General features: G+C 33.7%; 1 protein-coding gene across 1 annotated transcript; it reads left to right on the top strand.

Annotated features, from left to right (window-relative positions):
- Nucleotides 1–1,318: 1,318 nt before the first annotated feature.
- Nucleotides 1,319–20,018, top strand: LOC117166903 (mRNA decay activator protein ZFP36L1). Its single transcript, XM_033351349.1, has 2 exons — nucleotides 1,319–2,119; nucleotides 17,975–20,018. The coding sequence occupies exons 1-2, from the start codon at nucleotides 2,063–2,065 to the stop codon at nucleotides 19,022–19,024; spliced, it is 1,107 nt and encodes a 368-aa protein (XP_033207240.1). The 5' UTR covers nucleotides 1,319–2,062; the 3' UTR covers nucleotides 19,025–20,018.
- The last annotated feature ends 1,406 nt before the right edge of the window (nucleotides 20,019–21,424 follow it).

Below are 21,424 nucleotides of genomic sequence, written 5' to 3'. Positions count from 1 at the left end.
CCTAAAACCGCCAAAAAACTGATTTTTGCAGATTTGAAAGAAGATTTCTTTTCTGGTCTAAAAAAGATAGTTTTTCTGTGATTTTTTGAATCACAATAATATTGCTGATTATATCAATTGAAAAAAAAAACATTTTTAGTATCAACATTTTTTAATTAAGAATTTTTGCAATGGAATTTTCTCTTGCTATCGTTCTTACCAATTGTTTTAAAATAAATAAATTTTTACAAATGATAGCTTATTTCTTTAACAAAAACATTTGCTACTGTAACTATACTGTTTCGTGAATTTTAAAGGTTTTTATAGAAAAAAATTTTTTCTTCTAAAAAAATGAATGATGATAGAATTTCAATTCTTGAAAATTTAAAATAATATTACTAATGATATTTTAAATAAAAAACATTCTGATGAAAAAAGTGTTTAACTTACAAAAATAAATTATTTTAATACTTTATTTTCCAATTCAATTTTTGTTATCATCGTTTCATAACAATTTTTGAAAAATGGTTTGTTTTAAACTTTAAAAATACATTTTTCGATGGCTGCAATCACTAAACCCATTTTTTCAAAGTAAATATTTTTAAAGCAAATTATTATATTTAAAAGTTATTTATTTATTGTTTTAATTGGAAACAGTAGTCATAGGGAGTTTTTTCTCCGAAAAATAAGTCACCATTTACTAAAAATCATCCATTTTAAAAAAATAGTAAAAAGCGACAAGAAAAAATGTAACTGCAAAACTTTTTTCATAGAAAATAATGTATTTTCTTTCATAAGAAAAAAATTTTTTTTTAATTTTTAAAAGCCTCAATAAATTTTTTTCAAGAAACCTAATTCTTAGCTCTTAAAGAAACAGTTCCTCTAATTAAAAGCAAATATTTTGTTGATTGATAATATTTAAATTGTTCATAGACTATTTGAAAGAAAACAGTAATAAAATGTAATATTATGGCTCTTTCCCGGGTACTGTCTACTATTGCTAAATTCGTCGTCTGAGGCTAATCTTACGGGAATTTCCCTACCTTATTTTGCCCCACGGAATGATTTATGATTATAATCTGTCGCTTTTTCCACCCCCTCAATAATAAAAATGAACGTTTCCTGAGAATTCGTGAACAAACAGCTTACAATAAAAAAAATAGAGGGTAGTTCGAAGCCCGCTCCTATTTGTGGGGAAGGTTTTTAACTTTTTACCCTCTTATCCATTCCTCCAGAGTTTACCACGGCTGGTGGGGGCTCGACTCCCCTGATTGGTCGATCCCGTAGCGCCGCCTTTCCCTCGCACTTCACCGTCAGTCTGCTCGTCTCGAGACCGGCACGGATCCTCGAGCGCGCTCTGCTTCTAGTTTGCAGTTTGCTTTCGGGCGCCTTACGAGTCACATCTTTTTTCCCCCAAAATCGGCAACCGGCTTCTTGAAAGCATCCCTCGCTCACTCCGACCAAAGATTACGAGTGAGAGAGACACTAAAATAAATAAAAACACAAGTCGCTCGAAAAAAAGAGTAGTGCGTTCGACGAAACAAGTGCACAGTTCCACGTTCGTTTTAATGACTCAACGTAGACTCTACTTTTTATTACTCTTATAAAGAATTACTTTTATAAATAGTAATATTTTTACCCGCCAAGCACACACGGGCTTGCAAAATATCCCTCTGAAAACAAAAGCCGATTCCTAGAATCGGTTTGCACCTTTTTAGACCTCGCTGGCAAAAACGTGTTCGCGAAAGTTTTTTTTTTACCGAAGCTTTCATTCGACCAAGGAGAGCAGCGTGTGTGTGTTTTTTTTAAATTTATCAGCATAAATGTAACCGCGAGACAGCGATAAAGTGGCAGTTATTGTGTTCTGAAGTTAATCGCTGTGAACGCGAAGAAGCTGATACATAACTACGAAGATCCATCCTAGGCGAGTCTCGACCGGTTTGTCTTGGCTTGGCAGAGGAGAAACCGAAGAAACGGCAAAAGAAACGAAAAAGAGGGACTCGAGAGGGAGGAGGAAAAAAAAACATCGAGTGAGAAACAAGACGAGTAGAAACTTGTGTGTTTTGTGCAAAATTCAGGAAACATGACGACTGCCGTGATGAGCACACCGATGTTCGACTGCAGTGAGCTCCTATTCAAGGTAAGAATCATTCAAAACGTTAAATTTAAGCTCGAATAAAGTCTTCGTACAAGCTTAGATCGATAGGAAACCAAATTTATTCAAAGTTAGGTGTAAACAGTCTAAAAAGTCTCGCACTGTTGATTCGACAAAGGAAAAACACGAGTTTCTTGCCAACAATTCAGCAAAATATTCTTCGAAATTTTACAACTAACAAATTTTGAATAGTTTAATTAAAAGTTCCTTGGTTAAAGTAGGCTTTAATCTATCCCACATAGATTATATTATCTACAAGTATTTTAAATCGAAATGTATTTTATGATGAGAAGTATCGGAAATACCATAATAGGGAGAGTGTAAACAAAGAGTTTAGAGGTTAGATTCTTCGAAATGCTCCAATAGAACAAATACCCTGAGCAACAGGATTTATTTACCTTTCTTTATCGCTTTTGTATGATTTCCTACTTTTTTTTTTAAATTAAAGAAAAATACCAATTTAAATAATACATTTCTGAGTAAGTTTCTCGTGAGACAATTTAATTTATTCCAAGCTACACCTATGTCATAAAACCGGATAAATAGAAGGGGGATCGGATTAAAAACAGGACAAATATGAATACTATTTTATATTCATGATAGGCGGATTAGCTACATCCTTACATACAAATAAGTACTCGCACTCCTTAGTGTTTTTATCCACGAGAAAATTAAACTCAGCTTGAACATTATTACCGAATAAATTTCAAATTCTAATGGTAGAATAATAGTAGTGATTTCGTGAAACAATAAGAGGAGAAACTGAAAGTTCATATAATCAGTAAGGCGAGTGTTCCTTTCGTTTATTTTTATTAAAGTCGCGTGTCTCTGATTGCTAGACTTTCGCTCTCTCGTCTCTTAAAGTGGTTTTCATTGTTATGCACCTTCTTCGTCAAATTCAGTGGGTGCGCAACAACAAAATGCATCGAGCGAAACGAAGAGCCAAAGAAAGGAAACGAGAGAGAAAAGAAAGAGAGAACAGAGGATGAGAGCCATGAACAATCTTCCGTTTAGTCAGCCTTCCACTCAAAATTTACATCGTTCGTCAACGTCCACGAACAATGAATATAATAAATGATTTTTTCTTTAGTCGATTTTCATCCTTAAATGAATCTCATTCAGAAATTTTTACGTGATCAATTTAGTCAAAAGGTCAACTTAAATCTAATTTGCTGAATCGAATGAAAAACGTGTTCCCACGTCAGTTCTTTGATGTTAACTTGATATTTTTTAACTGAGCTGCAAATTTAAAACACAATGAAAAATACGAAACTTTATCGAAGGTCGTCTACGAGGCAAAAACTTGGTAATGATTTTTCGAGCGAGTAACCAGATGCGGGTAACCAGAGTATTAAAATACAAGCGTTTTTTTTTACCTGTATGCTATTATTGCACTTTTCAAAAAGCGATTGAAGCCCAAGTAATAAAACAAATGTCGCTAAATTAGATCAATAGTACATAAGTTATAGATTCTAGAAGAAAATAATTGTAAAATATTATTTTCGAAAAGAATATTAAATGACGCTCATCAAGAAGTTGCAAAACTAATTTAACAAAATTATAATTTAGTTCGAGCTCTTGCGTAAATTTAATTAGATCAGGAGTAGCTAATAAGGTTTTAAATAAGTATCACGTAGCTCGGTTTATCTGGTTTTAAAGTGATAGATTATTTCTCAAGTCGTGCCAAAAACCAGGTCGTTGGAAAACTGTTTTCTATGATTTTTAGAATTGACGTGACATTATCAGTCATGTCTTTTGAAAGGAAAAACATTTTGCATGAAAAAAAGTTTAAAACGTACGAAAATAATTTTTTTTAAGTATAGTTTTTGTCATTTAAGTTTTTTTACAGTCGCTTCTTACCAATTGTTTAAGAATATTTCGATTTTGTGTAATCATGGCTTATTTTTCTATAGTTATTTGTTTAAAAGTATTTACTTTAAAAAATGTTTCAACGATTGCAGCGATAGCAAAAATTTACTTGAAAAAAGTAAGGTTGTAAAGATTGTCTTCACCAAATATACTAATTAACTAGAAAATTCGTTATTTTGGATTAAATATTCATCTTCTTTTATAGAAGTCATATTAGTTAGTTAAAAATAAACCTTTTTGATGAAAATTTGACTTTTCTGGTTGACAGTTAAACTGCTTTATTTTCTGAATCAAAAGTTATTTTGATTTTCGTTATAAATTATACATCTTGGTCTAATTATCTTTTCCGGTTAAAAGATCTCATCGTAAAAATAAGTAATAATAAGAAATAAGTAAAAATAAGAAATAAGTAAAATAACTAATTTTAAAATAGTTATTTGTTTAAACGAGTGTTTTCTTTAAAGAAAATTGGCTTAACGATTTCAGTCGTAGACCAAATTACCTTCGATTAGAAACTGTAGAGCCGTAGAGAATGTTTTCCCGGAAGAGATAAGCCATTTATTATTAAAATTCAACCGATTTTCATAAATTGTGGAGAAGCGATAGCAAAAACAAAATGACTTGCAATAAGGAGTGTTAAAATAAGTGTTCGTTTTTTAAATTTTGCTATAAAAATGAACTTAGTTAAAATTGCATCAGTAATATTATATTTATTCTTAAAATCATCGAAAATCTATTTTTTGCAGGGATCTGATTTTCATATTTTTCTACATAATCTCAATTATCAAACGAAAGTTTGTGAAATTTTCTGACATAAGACAATTATTTTTCTATTACCGTGTTAAAAAAAAAGCATTGCCTTTATATGAAATTTCCTAATAAATAATTGAAATTTCTATGAATGATAGTAACCAGATTTTCTTTACGCAGAGACTATTTTTCAGTCTTAATGACGGGAAGTGATCCGAGTAAATTTTTCGAGTGGCGGAAATAATTGGCGTGAGAGAGCCAAGCGATTTAAATGCACAATGTCGTATTTCAGCAGTTATGGCTAGAATGCTGGCGTAATTTGAGTTACCAAGTTTCCTCGAGCTCCTAAATCTCGTCATTATCAATTTTAATTCCCTTCACTTATGAAAGATATGTGCAATTGTAGATAATTTTATCAAAGAAATTTCTATGTTTCACTCAATCTAATTGGAAGAAAAGTAAAATTTTAATTCAAATATTTGATTGAATTCTCTTTGCGTCAATAATTGCGATATGGATATTTAGTCATTTTTTTAAGAGAAAGAAAAGCTACTCGTCAATTTATTTTAAATAATTTTAGTTTGAAAACCGAACAAAATTGTTACGAACCACGACATGACATGCATCATTACTTTCGAGAGCGAGACGAAAGTTCAGGGCCGCGCAAACCCTATATTTTCTTTAACGAAAAGAGCCGCAATTTTAGATTTGAAAAATAATTGAAATCATTCGTCGATATCATCAATCAAAAAGTATATTAATTGTCAAGCCGCTGAAGCATAAAAACCGATAAAATCAATTCCGTGATTTTAAGGCCTAAAAAACCTTGTCAATCAGCAGATCCTAATCATCTGATTGCACCTTAGGTGAACTGTTGATTAGGATAATATTATCGTCTATCATTAATCATAAAATTCGCATACACGATGGAAAATTCTACATGAAATATTCAACCGGAGAGCAATCACTTCTAGATAATGTTTTCAAATAATGTCACTAGATAATTTGTTTATCAACTTTAGGAACATTTGTTTCAGTCAAGTCAATTAGATTCTTGTCATGATATTATCACCTTCCGATTGTGTTTTGCAACAACTTAATCGTCCAAGACGTACCATCGAGTACCAGTGGATTGTTCAGGAAAATCTCGAAAGATTGATTCGCTTTAAAGAAGCGAGAAATCTAGGAAAAACATTGCCATCTTTTTAATTTAGAAACGCTTCGTGATTGGTAATTACTGTCCTTGTAGAATTTTTAGAAACCTTTTTAATTAATTGTCTTAAAAATGTCCTTTGTAAACTTGGGGGAATCATTTTATTGGAGTCGGTTCTTTTTCACTTTGGCCTTCTGAGGTCAAATGATTTTTTTACGATTTCCGCAAAATTAGATCGCTCGACCTTTGCCACGAACTCGACTCTGCTCATTTGCTTTTCTGAGACGACCCCCCCATTTCATGTATAGGTTTCACCTCGTCTCCTATTACAAAAAAATATATATTTGTAGACACGCCTTTTTTTCCTTGACCTTCGACACTTCATCAGGAAAAATTTCTTTGCTGGGTATGAGTCATCTTTTCGCGGTTTATTCATGCGCTATCTAGACGATTGTTTTGCGGGTTCGTCATTCATGTTTATATTTTACATTCAACAATATTTACTCGCAAATATTATTTTTGAAAATTTTTTTTAATTGTTACAAATTTTTAAGCTTTTATGATTCTGGCATTAATTACGGACTCCACTTTTTCCCCTGTTCCCCTCTTCTCGTTTTTTAGCTTAAATGTGAACAGAGTTAAAAGAAGCTGATAAGAGAATTGACAATTTTTTGTTGAAAATCTGTTATATTTTTGGTTCAGAATTCATATATTTTCGTTATAAATTGTACTATTTGGTTGAGAATTGCTTTGTTCTAAAATAAAGTATTTAGTTAGAAATTCGTCTTTCTTGTTAGAAAATTTAACTGTTTTTGTTGAACATTGGTCTTATTTTAAATCGAAAATTCGTCCTTTTGGGTTGAAAATTTATAGTTTGGTAAAAATGTAATTTTTTGATTGAAAAATCATCTTGTTTGTTATCCAAAAAATACAGGTTCCAAATCTGGATTTTTTAGGTGAATCATCTTGGTTGCAAATGAATCTTGTTGAAAATTCTATTTGTCGGGTTAAAAGTTCAACTGTCTTCTGAAAAATTCGTTTTTTTGACTTTATGGAAAAAAATGTTGGTAGGAAACTATCTTTTTGGTTAAAAATATGTTTTTTTAACTTATACATTCATCTCTTGGGTTTCTTTAATCGAAAATTGAACTAATTTGTATCGAAAACTCATTTTTTGTTTTAAAAATTCATTCTTTAAATATTTAGCTGTTGAAATTTTTTTGTTGGAGTTCATGGTTGTATTTAATATGCTACCCACATTAATTTTAATTTAAATTTTATTCCCCTATCGTCCTGAAAAATCGCCCTATTTCCCTTTGTTTGTATATCATTTTGTTCCGTGAAATCTGTAATTAAAAAATCTGATTGAAGTGTAAATTAAGGAATAAAGATTAATTCAGTTTGTTTAGGGCTTTTAGGCGGTTAGGGCTTTGTTAACTATAGTCACTTGCAACCGGAAATCGGAACTCGTGTTTTTTTTACGGACATTTAAAATTTCACGGCCCCTTAATCATGATTCGAGTGTCCCCTAATTTTTGTTTTGATGCATATGTATGCCGGAAGCCAGCACTGGTTTGGTATCACAGTCACGTTTCTGACCCGAAGTCAGAGGGTCGTAAGTGCGAACCTGTTGCTTCTTTCTGGGTGTGTTTACGAGCCTCCCTTTGTGCTGCGCAACGCTCTTGCACAAATGCACACTTTTCTGCACTTGCACCGGGCAGCCTCCATCCTATTGTGGAAGGACTCTGCTTAGCTTGAAGATTTTTCCCATATTCCTGAAAAGAAACCTGACGCACAAAAGGGGAGGGTTTCCGTGCACCTTGCTTTTTCACTCCTCTTTTCTTGTGCTCTCCTTCTGTGTTGGTTGTTCGAGCTTCGAAACACCGAGGGGTCGGCTCTCTTTTTGTCCCGAAGCCCGTTTTACACCAGACTAACTCCAACCAACCAAGCCAAGAGAGTGAAAGTGACGTCTCGTAACTCACTCAGGAAAGACGAGCCGCGAAAGTTGTTAAATTCAAGAGTAAACTGGTTAAAATTAAAATTTATGGTCTATTTCCCCTTTTTCTGAGGATTAATTGCGATTTTTTAAAAAGATTTTATTGCCACAAAAGGAATTGATTTTAGTTTGAAGTAAGACTTCCACACTTTTTCCCTTATTGGCTTTTAAACGAGAGCTAAAGTAATAATCTTCTTGTTAAATATTCTACTATTTGATTGAAAATTGAAGTATTTAAACCTTTTTGTTTTGAAATAGTTCTATTTTTATTAAAAGTGAATTATTTTTCAATTTATTTTTCATTGAAAATTCTACTACTATATTCTTGTTCCAGAATTTCTCTCTTCTGAAAAATTTTCACTGTTCGATGAAAAATTTAATTATTTCAATTGAAAACATCCGTTCTGGTTGAAAGATCATTCTTTTGAATTAAAAGTGTACTTCTGGTATACTTTTGTTTAAAAACTGTATTATTTGGTTGAAAATTCAACAATATTATTTTAAAATTTAACAATTATGTTAAAAATCTATTCTTTTTGGTTAAAACTTCATCCTCGTGGTGGAAAATTGAAAATTTTACTAATATTTTTTCGGTTCAGAATTCATCTCTTTTGAGTGTAATTTCTACTATTTTGTTAGAAAACCTATTTGAAATGAAATGAAATTTTGGTTAAAAATTGTACTATTTCGTTGAAACGTTTAAAAAATGAACTATTTGGTGTAAATAGCAGCTATTTTTGATTGATGTTTAATCATTTTTGTCTAAAAATTTGACTATTTGTTTGAAAATTCATCTTTATAGATTAAAATTTCAACTATTTGGTTAAAAATCCAATTATTTTGTTACTTATTAGTCCTTTTTGTTTAGAAGTTGTATTATTTCATTATAAATGCAAATTTTTTGTTAATAATTATTGCTCTGTTGAAAATTTAAATATTTGATGGAAAAATCATCTTTGTAATTTAGAAAATTAACTATTCTCTTTCCCCTTTTTAGTTAAAAGTTCTAATATTTAATCGAATTCAAATAAAGTCGAAAATTCGTCATTTTGGATTAAAAATAATTAATCTCTTTTTGTAGAGAATTCATCATATTTGTTGAAAATAGCTTAGAACTTGCAACATTAACGGTTTTTTTTGTTATGACAAGAATTGAAAATAAAAAGCCCTGCAATTTGAAAAGAAAACCAATGGTTTGAATTCAAAAAGGATCCGCTTTACAAATCCTTGACTTGTTTTTTTAAAGACCGTTGTACAAAATTTCTAAGCAAAATCTTTCAAAAGTTTGAATGATTTAGAAATGGAAAATAAATCAAGTTGAAGATCATTAGTTAAAATAACAATTATTTTGTTGAAAATATTCAAAATAATTTATTTCCCCTTTATTTCCCTATTTTCATCAAAATCATGCTATTTTCCCTTTTTCGCGAGAATTTTTAAGCTGTGAATTAAAATTAGAATTAAAAACGAAAGATAACGCAATATTAACGATATTTTTTTACAAGAATAGAAAATGAAAAGCCCTGCAATTTGAAAAGAAATCCCAACGGTTTGAATTCAATAAGAATCCCGCTTTACAAATCCTTGACTTGAATTTGTAAAGACCCTTATACAAAATTTCTAAGCAAAATCTTCCAAAAGTTTGAACGATTTGAAAATGGAAAATAAATCTTTCTTACGTTAAAATTACAACTGGAATATTTTAATTGCATTCTGCTCAAGAAACTACAGATAAATTCAATTAACCTTTGATTTTGGCTATTACCTGATGATCCTTGATATTGAGTTTTGTATTCGATTGCAAAGAATTGTCTTATTAACCCACTAAGCTTTTGTTTTCCTAACATTAGCATTCAATATGAAATGACGCACTTAAAGCTGCCAGTTCAATGCTCTCTTTCTCATTTCGAAGCGATCTTGAGACTGATGAGTGAACTGAAATTATCATATCTATTTTTGTTGCAAGTGATTCTCGTCTAAATTAAAACTACCTTCATTTGCGTCGTATGCTCTTTATAAAACACGCACTCTCTCTCTCTCTCTCTTGAAAACCATTTAAAATTTGTCTTTTTTTGGTTCTGAGATCATAAAAACAAAAATAGGAATTACTGCAACAAAATTGAAAAGTTGAAACTCATTTGAAACGACATGAAACACATGGTAAAGGGTTAGAGATACGAGAAAAACTATCTTGTAGCAAGAAACGAGTTAGTTTTTTAATCGCCTTTTGTTCGCTGGTTGACTGATCGATTGCTCGTGGAAAACTACCTTGTTTCATTAACGACTTGTATCTTTTTCCTCGTCGAAATCCAACTCGAGAAATGTAATCAGCTTGCATTTTTAACACAGAGAATTAAAGCAATGAATAAGAAAAACACTTGGCTGATATCTCGATCGTGTAATGACTTTATTACGCGCACATATTGTACATATACAATCTATTAACACGTGAAACCAGAATTGACGTCAGTACTGAATACAGTAATTCTACAAAATGCGAAGGAAAATCTACATCTGGCGGATTGCCAAAGACCAAAAAAAAAAAAAAGAAAAAAGAGCGTGGGAGATGCCGTTTGCTCTTTTTTCTTTTATGCTCACCCTCGAAAATGTCTCACTGTGCTTCTGGGAAAAAAAAGAAGTGACAAAAGCGAGCAAAACGCAACCCTCGGTTCTTTCAAATTCAGTTCTTTTTTTGTAAGGTTCTTCTATCCTTGAAATTTATCGATTTCAGTTTTAAATTCACACTTATTAATACTCTGATAAAACGTGACATGAAATACGATTGGAATTATTTAATAATGAATTACCCGTTATAAAAACAAGTGTTTGTTGAAAGAAGTTTACACAGGTTTTTACTTTTGTGAATTGTAAAATGTTTCGAGCTCCAATATCCTAACACGACTGATAGCAAGAGATTGAGAGTAATGTTGCTTCAGGCCAATTGCGATAAGGGCTGTGATAAGCCTATGGAAAAATACCGCAAAAATACGTAAGCTGAAAATTAAGGGGCTTTTAACTCGAGTAATTAACGAGCGTAATTGACCAAATTCTCCTCATTTTCGTATATTGCTTGATGATGAAGTGACTACTGACGATTGAAGATTGTAATTAACTCAGGGAACTTTCAAAAATTATTTAAATTGAAAAACACAGTTGTAAAATGACTTATTTTCAGACTTCGCGCTCTTTTGCATATTCCTCTCTTTTCTCTCTCTCAAAAAAAAAAAAAAGAATGCGTCTTTCATCCTGTTCCTATTAAACTTTCCCTTTTTTCTTGTTTTTTTCATTTAAATGTGGATGGAATTAATAAAACCCAATAAGAAAATCCAACTATTTTTGGTTAAAAATTAATCGTCTTTGGTTCAGAATTCATCTCCATTGGTTCAAAATTTTATTCAATTGTTAAAAATGTAGCTATTTTGTGAAAAAGACGTTCAGTGATCCCATTTTTTCGGAAAATTTATAATTTTTAGTTTCAAATTTATGTATTATGTTGAAAAATGATCTTTTTGATTAAAATTTAAATACATATTTTATTGAAACTAAAAGTACAGTTCAAAATTCATTGTATAGGTTGAAGATTGAACTTGACTGAAAATTCGTTTTGTTTCGTTGAAAATATGTTTTCTTATCAGGAAATTTAACTATTCTGCTTTTGGTTAAAAATTGTCATGTATTTGATTGAAAATTAATATTCTTCGTTCAAAACTAAACGATGCCCTTTTGGTTTGAAAAATTCATCTTTATGGTTAAAAATGTAGCTGTTTAGTTGAAAATGATTCTGTTATGTTTGAATTCAATTGGTTTTGCTTTGAAATAAAAACCTTTTTTCGTTAAAATATGATCTATTAATTTTTTCGTTTAGAATTTATGCTTTATTTTGATTGTACTGTTTTTGAAAATAATAAAACTTCTAAATGGTTGAACATTCATCTTTTCAGGTCTACAAGTCAGATGTTTTCTAAATAATTCGACGGTTTTTACCTGGAATTCTTTTGTTGAAAAACAATTTGGTTGAAAATGCAATATGTTTTGACTTGAAATCTTAAAAGTTTCGTATTGAATTCAATGTGGTACCTACACATTAATTTCATTCCAAAGAATTTGTTCCCCTATTTTCGTGAAAAATCCCTTTTTCCCCTATTTTGAGAGCGTTTGGGGCTCTGAAGTCTGATTTTTTGCAAAACGTATAAAAAGATAAAAATGCGCGTATCGCAGGAAGCGCGGAAGGTTTCCCTTTCCGGCGCAAAAGAGCGTGTCTTCTCTTTTTCCCTGGCGGGTGTATTTTTTCCCCTTTGTGAGCGGGTTCTGATGCTCCGGTGCACGCAAGACTTAAGAAAACTTAAGAATTATTTGTTGAGTCAAAGTATACGGTTGTAGCCTCTAGCCTCTAGCAGTACAAGTTGGTATGATTCAGGCTTTGCTACATGACCGCGACGACTTTCCTGCCGGCACAAAAGGCACTTTATGCTCAATAATGTAAGTGTGCGTAGGACTCGTTACGCTCACGGACAAGACTCATGTGGTGTTATGCACATACACAAGCTCACGTTGTAGTGTACACGTGCGTTTTATGCTGTTTTTACTATGCGTAGGCCTACCCGTTTCTCTCTCTCTCTCTTGCTCTGTTTCGCTCTCTCGCTCCTGCTCTCCTCTGTCAACTTTAAGTCTCGTACTCAACTCGCGTGCAGACTTAAGGCGCTGTCACGCTTCGGAAATTTCAACCAGACACGAATTAACTCGTTTGACCCTCAGTTGCTATCCTATGAACGTAATTGCACTTTGCGAAGACTATTATGTACGTGGTGTACATTGTATTGTAAGAAAACTGACGAAAAATATTAATGAAAAACAATAAATAATGTAGAAGGTTCATCAAGTGACCGCCAGGTTTCGCATTTTCCTGTTCAATATTATCCTGTTTTCCACATGTGAAACTTATCTGAGATGTTAAACGGAAGTTGCGCATGCGCTTTGACCAAATTCAGTAAGGATTTTCACTGATTAACAATGAATGATCACTTATTGTCTGTAAATTTTTCACTGGCGTCACAGTAATTTCTTTTTTTCGAAAAATTTCCCCCCTTTCAAGATATTTCTTGTATTTTTTCGTACTGACATGATTTTTAGATTTGCTAGAATAGTTTAAGGTCACTAAATTTTTTTTATGGTCTATTTTATTTGTTTACAGTTTCACATTTTTCATAAAAACTAAAGGTATTATTTTTGCAAAAAGATTTGAAATTCTTTCTAAACTTCTAAACTAAAAAAAAAAAATCTAGAGCTTCAATTTTGTGAGATTTTGTGTAAATTTAGCCCTTATTTGTTTTAAATTGACTTCATTAACAATAGTTTCATGTGTCAGAAGCTATGAATAATAATTAATTTAGTAACTCACAAATTTTTAATATAAAAATTATTGATATATCAATGAAGAATAGAAGATATATGAATATGCTGAATTAGTTCAATTATTTTTGCGTGAGTTTTTCCATGAGTTTTGTATTTTAAAAAATATTAGGGCCTAATTGGACACCCAAAGCTGATATTTATCATAAAATTGACACGTTATCTATAACAAATTTATAGTTAATTAATTATTTAATTAATATAACAAAGTTATATTTTGAAAGAAACAGCTGAATCTTTAATTGTTTATTCAGCATTAGTTCTTTGACTTGCTTTCGGTTTTTGAAAAAAGAAACCATAATTTTTATTTATTCCAAATTATTTATGGCTTTTTTTGTTCTATTTGCAATACGATTAGGACAAATTTGATTTAAAAAATGGACCAGAAATAAGCTATGTATTCATTATATAATTAGTTAACTAACTAAGTAATTTAGAACTTGACGATACATCTAGAAACATCCTTAATCCGGTACTTCAAATCAGTTGCGCAAAATCCGTAATTGGGTTTGAGCTTGCCTTTCAAGATTTTCCGACAAAAATCTCGTTTGTCGGATTCGCTGCATGAAAAATCGTTTTCGAGAGTGACTCGGGGTTCCTTTTGAAAGTTAGGAGGGTTTTCAACATGGGCTAATGGTCCAATTATCTGGCTCAACCATCTTCAAATTGGACACGGTATTCCTGAAGGAACCTTTTTTTCCAAATTGGTCACAGATTTCCTGGATTAAAAAAAAAGTCTAAAAACCTTTCTTTCGTAATTTTCGGCTAGTTTGAATCAGAAATTTGGAAGAATTCGGCTCTAAATTATTTAACAAGAGTTCAATTAGGAAAGGCTAGCCTTTCGAGAAAATTAGCCTTATCCAAGATAGTTAATTTGTTAGTAAGCGGGTGATAAATGTCAACAGTTAGTAGAAGACTTTCTCCAGTCTTGCGACCTCGAAGGTCAGAGGTAAGAAGCAGAAGCGACAAGAAATCGTGACATGGTTTCGTCGAAGAATATCAACTCGTTGCCTGAATACAAATTGCAAATTACAAATGCTTTCTTATGTAACCTTTCACTGAATTCGACTAAGTACGGTAATTATTGTCGCTTTACTCGATCTTGCGCGCATCTTATTTCAAGAAATCGACTCGATTTCTTAAAATAACAAGCTGGGAATGCCCTGGGCTAAGTGAAACTTTCATAGAAACTTTCCGTGGATTATTACTTTTGCGATTGATATGACGAATTTCTCGCTATTTGTTATTTGGGACATTAAGGACTCATTATGATTACAATGTTACTAAACTTTTAAAATGAAAAATTGGGTTTTTAAGTGATTTCCGAAAAGCACGTGGTTTTGAATCACAGGATTGTTCTCTCTCTCTCTTTCCTATTCTCGAGAATAATTGTAGGTTTGCGTAACAGTCGTCGAGAGGTAGTTTCCGGTCGCTCTTTCAACAAAATAATCGTGTCACATAATGCGAGTGCACGCGATTATCAAAGTAGGAGGTCGACCACCACGATTATGGGACTAATTATTCCCCATTTGCCGTTTCGCATATGATGTTAAACTTTTGTGAAAATCTAGAGCTTGCTCGTATTCATTTTATTTTCATACCGCAGAAACTCGCTGTTAGTTAACTTTACAGAAAGATAAGAGTTTATTGTTCGGGCTTAAATTATGGAGACAACTGTTTAGCAAATGACTCACGGGAAAAAATATATCAACCTAATTTTCTGCAAAAGACTAAATTCAGGGGAAAATATTCTGAATCATCGATGCATTTACATAGTATATGTCACTTTGTATTTTTAATCTGTATCCCGTTTTTCGCAAATGAAGCATTTTTTACTATACACATTTCCAAGTTTACGTGTACAATATGCGATTGAATCAGAACTTGATTCATCGTATCCACAATTCGTGGAGTATTTTCGACTAGGATAACAAACAGAAAAGACGAGGTTTTTACAAATCGTGCCGACAAGTCTCACGTGAATGCATTACATAAGAGTCGTACGGTGACTCGCGAAGCGTGTATGACCGTGAAAAAAATCCAGTACGGTAATTAGGAAAAAAGCAAAAGCCAATCGATTAGGTATCTTGTGAAATTTACATGAGGGTGTCTTGATTCTTATCAACCAAAGAACATAGCGAGTTTTCGTAAAACTGGATTTACATAATTGCTACAATTTACATCTCTGAAATCTAATATCAGGATTCTGTGTGTGTTTCTATGATTAGAATTATTACCGCACTTCTAAATTACGGAATGAAATGAAGAATATTGAAAATGAGAGCCAGGTCAACCTTGGGAGAACGTGATACTCTCCTTTATTTATTTTTTTTTGTGTGGGACGACATTTCGTAATCCGATGAATGAAGCGATACTTTATTATAGGCCGTTGAATTCATATCACACCCATCTAGTATTTAATTCTATGGAACTACAAGTACATTTTATCAACTGGAATAATTTAAATTTATTATTTCAAGTTTTATCTTTTTTACTTGATCATTCAAAGTAATCAGAAGCTAATATAAATAATAATTTTCGAGTAACTTTTTTTTCTTTTTTCAAGGCGACAAATGAGAAATCTTAACTAATATTCTTAATCGTAGTGTTTTTGCGCTTCTACCAGTGAAACATTTATTATCAATTTAAAAAATAATAAATGACTTTTAATCATAAATCTGAGAGATGAGTGCCCATTTCTAATTTCCCTCTTCTCATTCACCATACACTTTCTGTTTCACTTTCTTTCATACTCAGTTTGATGAAGCTTGAGCATCCGGTTTTAGAATCCCGTGACGAGATCCCCAGCTGTCTGAATCCTAAACTTCACTCTTCGATAACAGAAAGTGACATTTACTACTTTTCTCAGGATCGAAGTCGAAGTTAATTTTGGAGTCGACAGCTGTGACATCCCTCGTCTCTTTGAAGTTTTCCGAGTTTTTCTCACTGCAGGAAAACAGTGAACTACGATAAAGTTGTCTCAGTTGTACAATTTTCTTAAAATAACTAACATCATTGAGCAATTAAAGCTAACATTCATTCTTTCTTTTCTAATGTAAATCCTTTTTGGTTTTTGGCCTTGGATATTACGCAAAAGTACTTCCGGCTCCTCCTGACTTTCTCGTCTTGGCGCCATCAACTTTTGTTGGGTATATTAGACTCGAGAAAGCGATTGCGTCCCTCGCTTACCCGGATGCGCAAAGACCTTGAGATGGACCACCGATCAAGAAATCGGATGATTTTCGTCGTCTGGCACTTGTACCTGTCACGGAAGTAAAAGGCGAATATTTCAACAAGGGCGAGATTTTATTCAATGCCAAACTAATTATTTATACAGGCGACTCAGCTTTGAATTTGAAAAGACTAAACGATTAGACTTTCAGTATTTTTTTTTCCTTTCTTATCGATCAAAGCTGAATCATTCGGACAAGAGCCAAAAGAAAAAGAACACCTCAAGTTTTCGTATTTTAACCGGGTTTTTACGAGGAGCGACGCGAAGAAAAATGTTAAGGTCATTTTTTCTTTGTTGCCATGAATAGCTTATGACTTATGAAAGAGAATGAAAACAGGTGCAGTAATTAAAATTCTCAGTAGCGTATCTCAAGTTCTATGGAACCCTGATTAAAATTCCTTCAGACACTTTGGGATTAAACGAATCTGAAAGTTGAAGGACGGGTGATCTTTAGATACTAATAAATTCCAAGTACAGGGTCTAAACTTCCGCTTTAAATCGACCTTGCTTATAATACGAAATCCGGTTCTTACCGTCTTTGAGCGGAGTCCATTGACAGAGCTCGAGGCACATTGATCTAACAGCCAATTATCAATTGCTTCAATCATTCTCGTCTATTATTTTCATATTTAGACCCGACATCGTCTTTAAAACCCTTTAAAGAGCTCTGATTGGCTAAAAGCCTTTTATTATTGTTTCAAATGAAGGGCAACCTATCAGTAAATTTACAGTTAACAATGTACCAAACCCCCGATTGAACTAGACAAGACTTGATGCGAGCTACTCCTGATCAAGTGTTTCCGTGTTTACCCAAAACAAAGAAAATGTTGTAAAATCTATAAAACAACTCTATATATCTTGAGGGGTAAAAAACTTGTTGGTGGTATGACAGGACCAAACGATGGTTGCGTCTTGAGGAAGCTATAAAAACGCCGGGATTTATGGTTTCAGTCCGAATGATGGTTCTTGGGCCCCGTACGACCATTTCTATCCTACCTTCCTTCTACCTTCAGTGGTTTAACGGTCTGTCCCGCCCATTGTTTTCCGAACTATCGACCTGAGCCTTTCTTGATCTAGAATCTTTTTCAATCTTTATTCTAAAACCCTGGGACCTCTGTTCCTGATCTTAGATTTCGAAATTTCAAAGACCCTATCGGTTTCGTCCATCCACGATTCCATTAATTTCGTGGTAGAAGGTCGCTTTACATTACTGCAGCGTACCCGTTTCATAAAACTCGCAGTATTGCAACTGTAGATTCTATTGGCAGTAGCGAGTGGAAAACTCCTATCTTTAATAAAACAGGCGCTACTGCTTTGCATCTATGACGAATGCTTGTTGCGATATTCCGAACCACGTAAGAGAATCGGAATTCGAAAGGAGAAGAATACATACACAGTTTACTAACAAGTTATTTTCTCTTTTTGTTGCAGAATGCTCCATCGAAGAAGGATCCTTCAGTAAACGGAGGCAATGGCCACGCACCCCTGCGTCGCAGCTACACATCCCTCGTAACTCTCATCGAGCAACACAGAAAACTCGATCGAAGCGTGAGCGAGCCAACATCACGATACAAGACCGAGCTCTGCAGACCTTTTGAAGAAAGTGGCGTCTGCAAATACGGCGACAAGTGCCAATTCGCCCACGGCTACAACGAGCTCAGAAATCTCGCCCGCCATCCCAAGTACAAGACCGAGCTCTGTCGCACCTTTCACACGATAGGCTTCTGCCCGTACGGTCCCCGCTGTCACTTTGTCCACAACTTTGAGGAAGCCAGAATTCACAATCAAAAAGTCAGTGCCCAGCTTGGATCAGCACAGCCCAATATCAATATAAACATGAACATGGGTCTGAATCCTCTGATCAATGGAAACGGAGCTGCAGCCAACATCAGCCTGAATCTTTTGGAACAGATCGCCGCTTCGCCTCAGGTTGCAGCAGCCGCAGCAGCCGCGCCACTCATACGAGCAAACTCTCTCAGTCTTGGAACACCAACTGCCAGCTCTTACAATCAACCATTGCTCAGGACCAATTCTCTGACCTTGGCAAATATCACCCACCACCACCATCATCATCACCAGCAACAGCAGCAGCATCATCAACACCAGCACCACTCAACGGGATCAGTTATTGGTGCACCAAGACCAAAACCACTGAACCTCAGTCCCACCTTCTCACTTGGAAGTACTGCTGACTCGATTTCACCTTCCTCGAGTCTCAGCCAGTCGCCAACCAACTCGATGGCCAGCTTCTTCAGCGATGACCAGCAAGGTCTCTCGGCAACGACACCCTTCAGTTTCGGTCAGGATTTTGGACTCCTAGCCACGAGACAAAGCCCTAGTCCACAAGGAGTCCACAGCCCCATCTCTGATGATCTCGCTCCAAGAACACCCTCGCCTTTGTCGCCCAATGGCGAATCTAGACTCCCTGTCTTCAACAGGATCAGCAACACTCTCTGTGACTTTGAAAATCTCAAGATCTAGGTATATGAATCAGGGGAAGAGATTTTAGAGGAAAGGTTTTTAGGAGACCTTTTTTTTTCGAGTGGTGTTATCTTTGATATTGTGTCATGATGATGATGATGATGATGAGGGTGATGATGATGATGATGGTGGTGATGGTGATGATGATGATGATGATTGATGATTGATGATGATAATGATAATGATAATGATTGATGATGATAATGATAATGATAATGATTGATGATGATAATGATGATGATGATGATCAGTAATTAAACAACCCGGTTGGCGGAGGGAATTGCACACAACAACCCCTTGTAAAAAGTTGGGAGAAAGAAAAGGAGAAGAAACTAAGAGGAAAAAAATAGTCTTGGCAATATCATATCATCATATATAATATATATTTGGTTGCTTTCCTCCGATCTCGTTTTCGTCCTTCTCTCATTCTCTCTCCTAATTCTCTCCCTCTTTTCTAATCCGGGGCAGGTGAGACGTTGCAATATTCCAAACCTGAGTTTATCCTTTTTAACTACTACAATCAAAGATTATGAGATGGAGATCGATTGTCTTCCAAATGCGAGTGTGAATGTGAATTGAGTGATGATCATCGGCGAGAGAATACGCTTTTAAAAAAATAAAACGGAACATAAGTAATGCAAGAGAAAAAAAAAAAAGTGTTGAGCCTAGATTCCGACGTTTAACGCGGGACACCCAAGCGCCATTCTCAAAAACGTAGTAAAAACGCCATAGAGTGCGAGAGGGGAGGTCATTAATGGTAACATGTTCTTTCCCATAAAAAAAATGTGATATGTAACTATTGCAATAGAAATATTTACTTTAAAGAATATTCTATAGGAGATGGTGATGAGCGTGGGCTCCTGGGGAGACTTTAAATTTGAATTCGAAATTAAATTTGAATTTAGAGAAAGAAAAATTCCTAAGTCTCCCTGTAGCGTCACGGGAAATAATTAAAAAAAAAAAAAAAGTAAAAGTGCCTAAGTGACGTGGTTTTCGAAAAATCGAATACATTTTGTACATATACTCTTTTCTTTCTTACGATACGAAGAAGAAATGTTTTCGTTTAATTTATATACTTGAAGCAAATGTTATTATAGATTTAGTTTATTAATATTATTTCACGATTAACAATTATATGATTAATTATTAATTATTGTATTCGCATCAACTAGCCTCGGGTTTAAAGCGCAGCATACTCTATTTATGATACGTAGCGTGGTGTCTAGCCTTAATTTTTTTTTTTTTGTTTAGCCAGCGCTCTTTATTTTTTCGACTATAGTATAGCACAATTTACAAAAGTTTGAAAAATAAGAAAATAATTATCTGTTTCCAGTAAGTAGCTCGTGATTTATTGGTCTCTCATCATGCATGAAAATTGAATAAATTTCGAGAAATAAAGAGAGAGAACGAAAGCAGCAGAATTTTGTAATTTATGCTATAAATTTCTGAAGGAGCGATAAAAAAAAATCAGTCCCAATTTCACATCATGTCACATTTTTTTTCTCGAAAATACTTTCATAAACCCCATTGACAGCCACAAATATTGTTTCAAGTTATCGCCTCTATTCTAGTAGATTATTATTATTATTATTATTATTATTATATTATTTAAACGATTATTTAATTTTTTTGTCTTACGTTACACGTCTGCCTCTGTTTGTTTCTTCCGGGGCTTGACTCGCACCTTTTACCAAAACTATTTACTTTTAACGCTTTTTACATAGTATTTAAGGTATCAGTTTTTTCATTTTTTTTTCCACCTCGCCAAGAACGTTTGTGATAAGACGTTGTCGTGTTCAATCTCTTTTTTAATCCAAGTCAAAGCGAGGACACACGGCCGTGGGAAGAGGGGAAAGAGGCAGGCCACAAAGAAAGAGAGTGAGAGAATGGAAAGTTTTGTTTCTTCTTGCGCGCGTGAAAGTGGCTCTGAAATATGAAATAAGCGGAAAGAAATGATTCGCAACTCGTTCCTTTTTTTCCGTTTTCTTTGGTCTTCTTTTCGATTTGTCGAGTATCAAACGCCAGATTATTTATGCCATGTCGAGACAGAAAAAAAAGGATAGGAAAATGGCGCCCCAGTACACTCTGAGCGCGCGCGCGCTTTGTGTCGGCGCCTTGTGCAACATTTTCCCCCATTAAATTAATTTCAATTTCAATGATGAGTAGATAAACATTTAATTTATGGCTTGTTTCAATCTGAGGATGCGAATTCTGAAAAAGGACTGCGTGTGCAGAATTTTATCCAATGGATTTTAAAGAATTGCATGCATCTATTTTTTTCTTTTTGTTTTTTAACGCACACACCTTTTGTACGTTTTTTTTTCTTTCTTTGTTGCCGTTTTTGTTTTATGCAAGGTAGACACACGCGGCGCGCTCTTCTGTTATAGACTTGACCACGAC

This window comes from Belonocnema kinseyi, chromosome 2 (genome assembly GCF_010883055.1).
Source record: "Belonocnema kinseyi isolate 2016_QV_RU_SX_M_011 chromosome 2, B_treatae_v1, whole genome shotgun sequence".
Taxonomy (NCBI): domain Eukaryota; kingdom Metazoa; phylum Arthropoda; class Insecta; order Hymenoptera; family Cynipidae; genus Belonocnema; species Belonocnema kinseyi.
The sequence above is the reverse complement of the archived record's forward strand: the minus strand, read 5'-3'. Positions and strand labels throughout refer to the sequence as shown.

Bases quoted from the DNA above. Each gene is read 5' to 3' on its own strand.
- LOC117166903 (XM_033351349.1), top strand. From the start codon at position 2,063: ATGACGACTGCCGTGATGAGCACACCGATGTTCGACTGCAGTGAGCTC. The intron at 2,120-17,974 runs GTAAGAATCATT...TTTTTGTTGCAG, and splicing joins GCAGTGAGCTCCTATTCAAG to AATGCTCCATCGAAGAAGGA.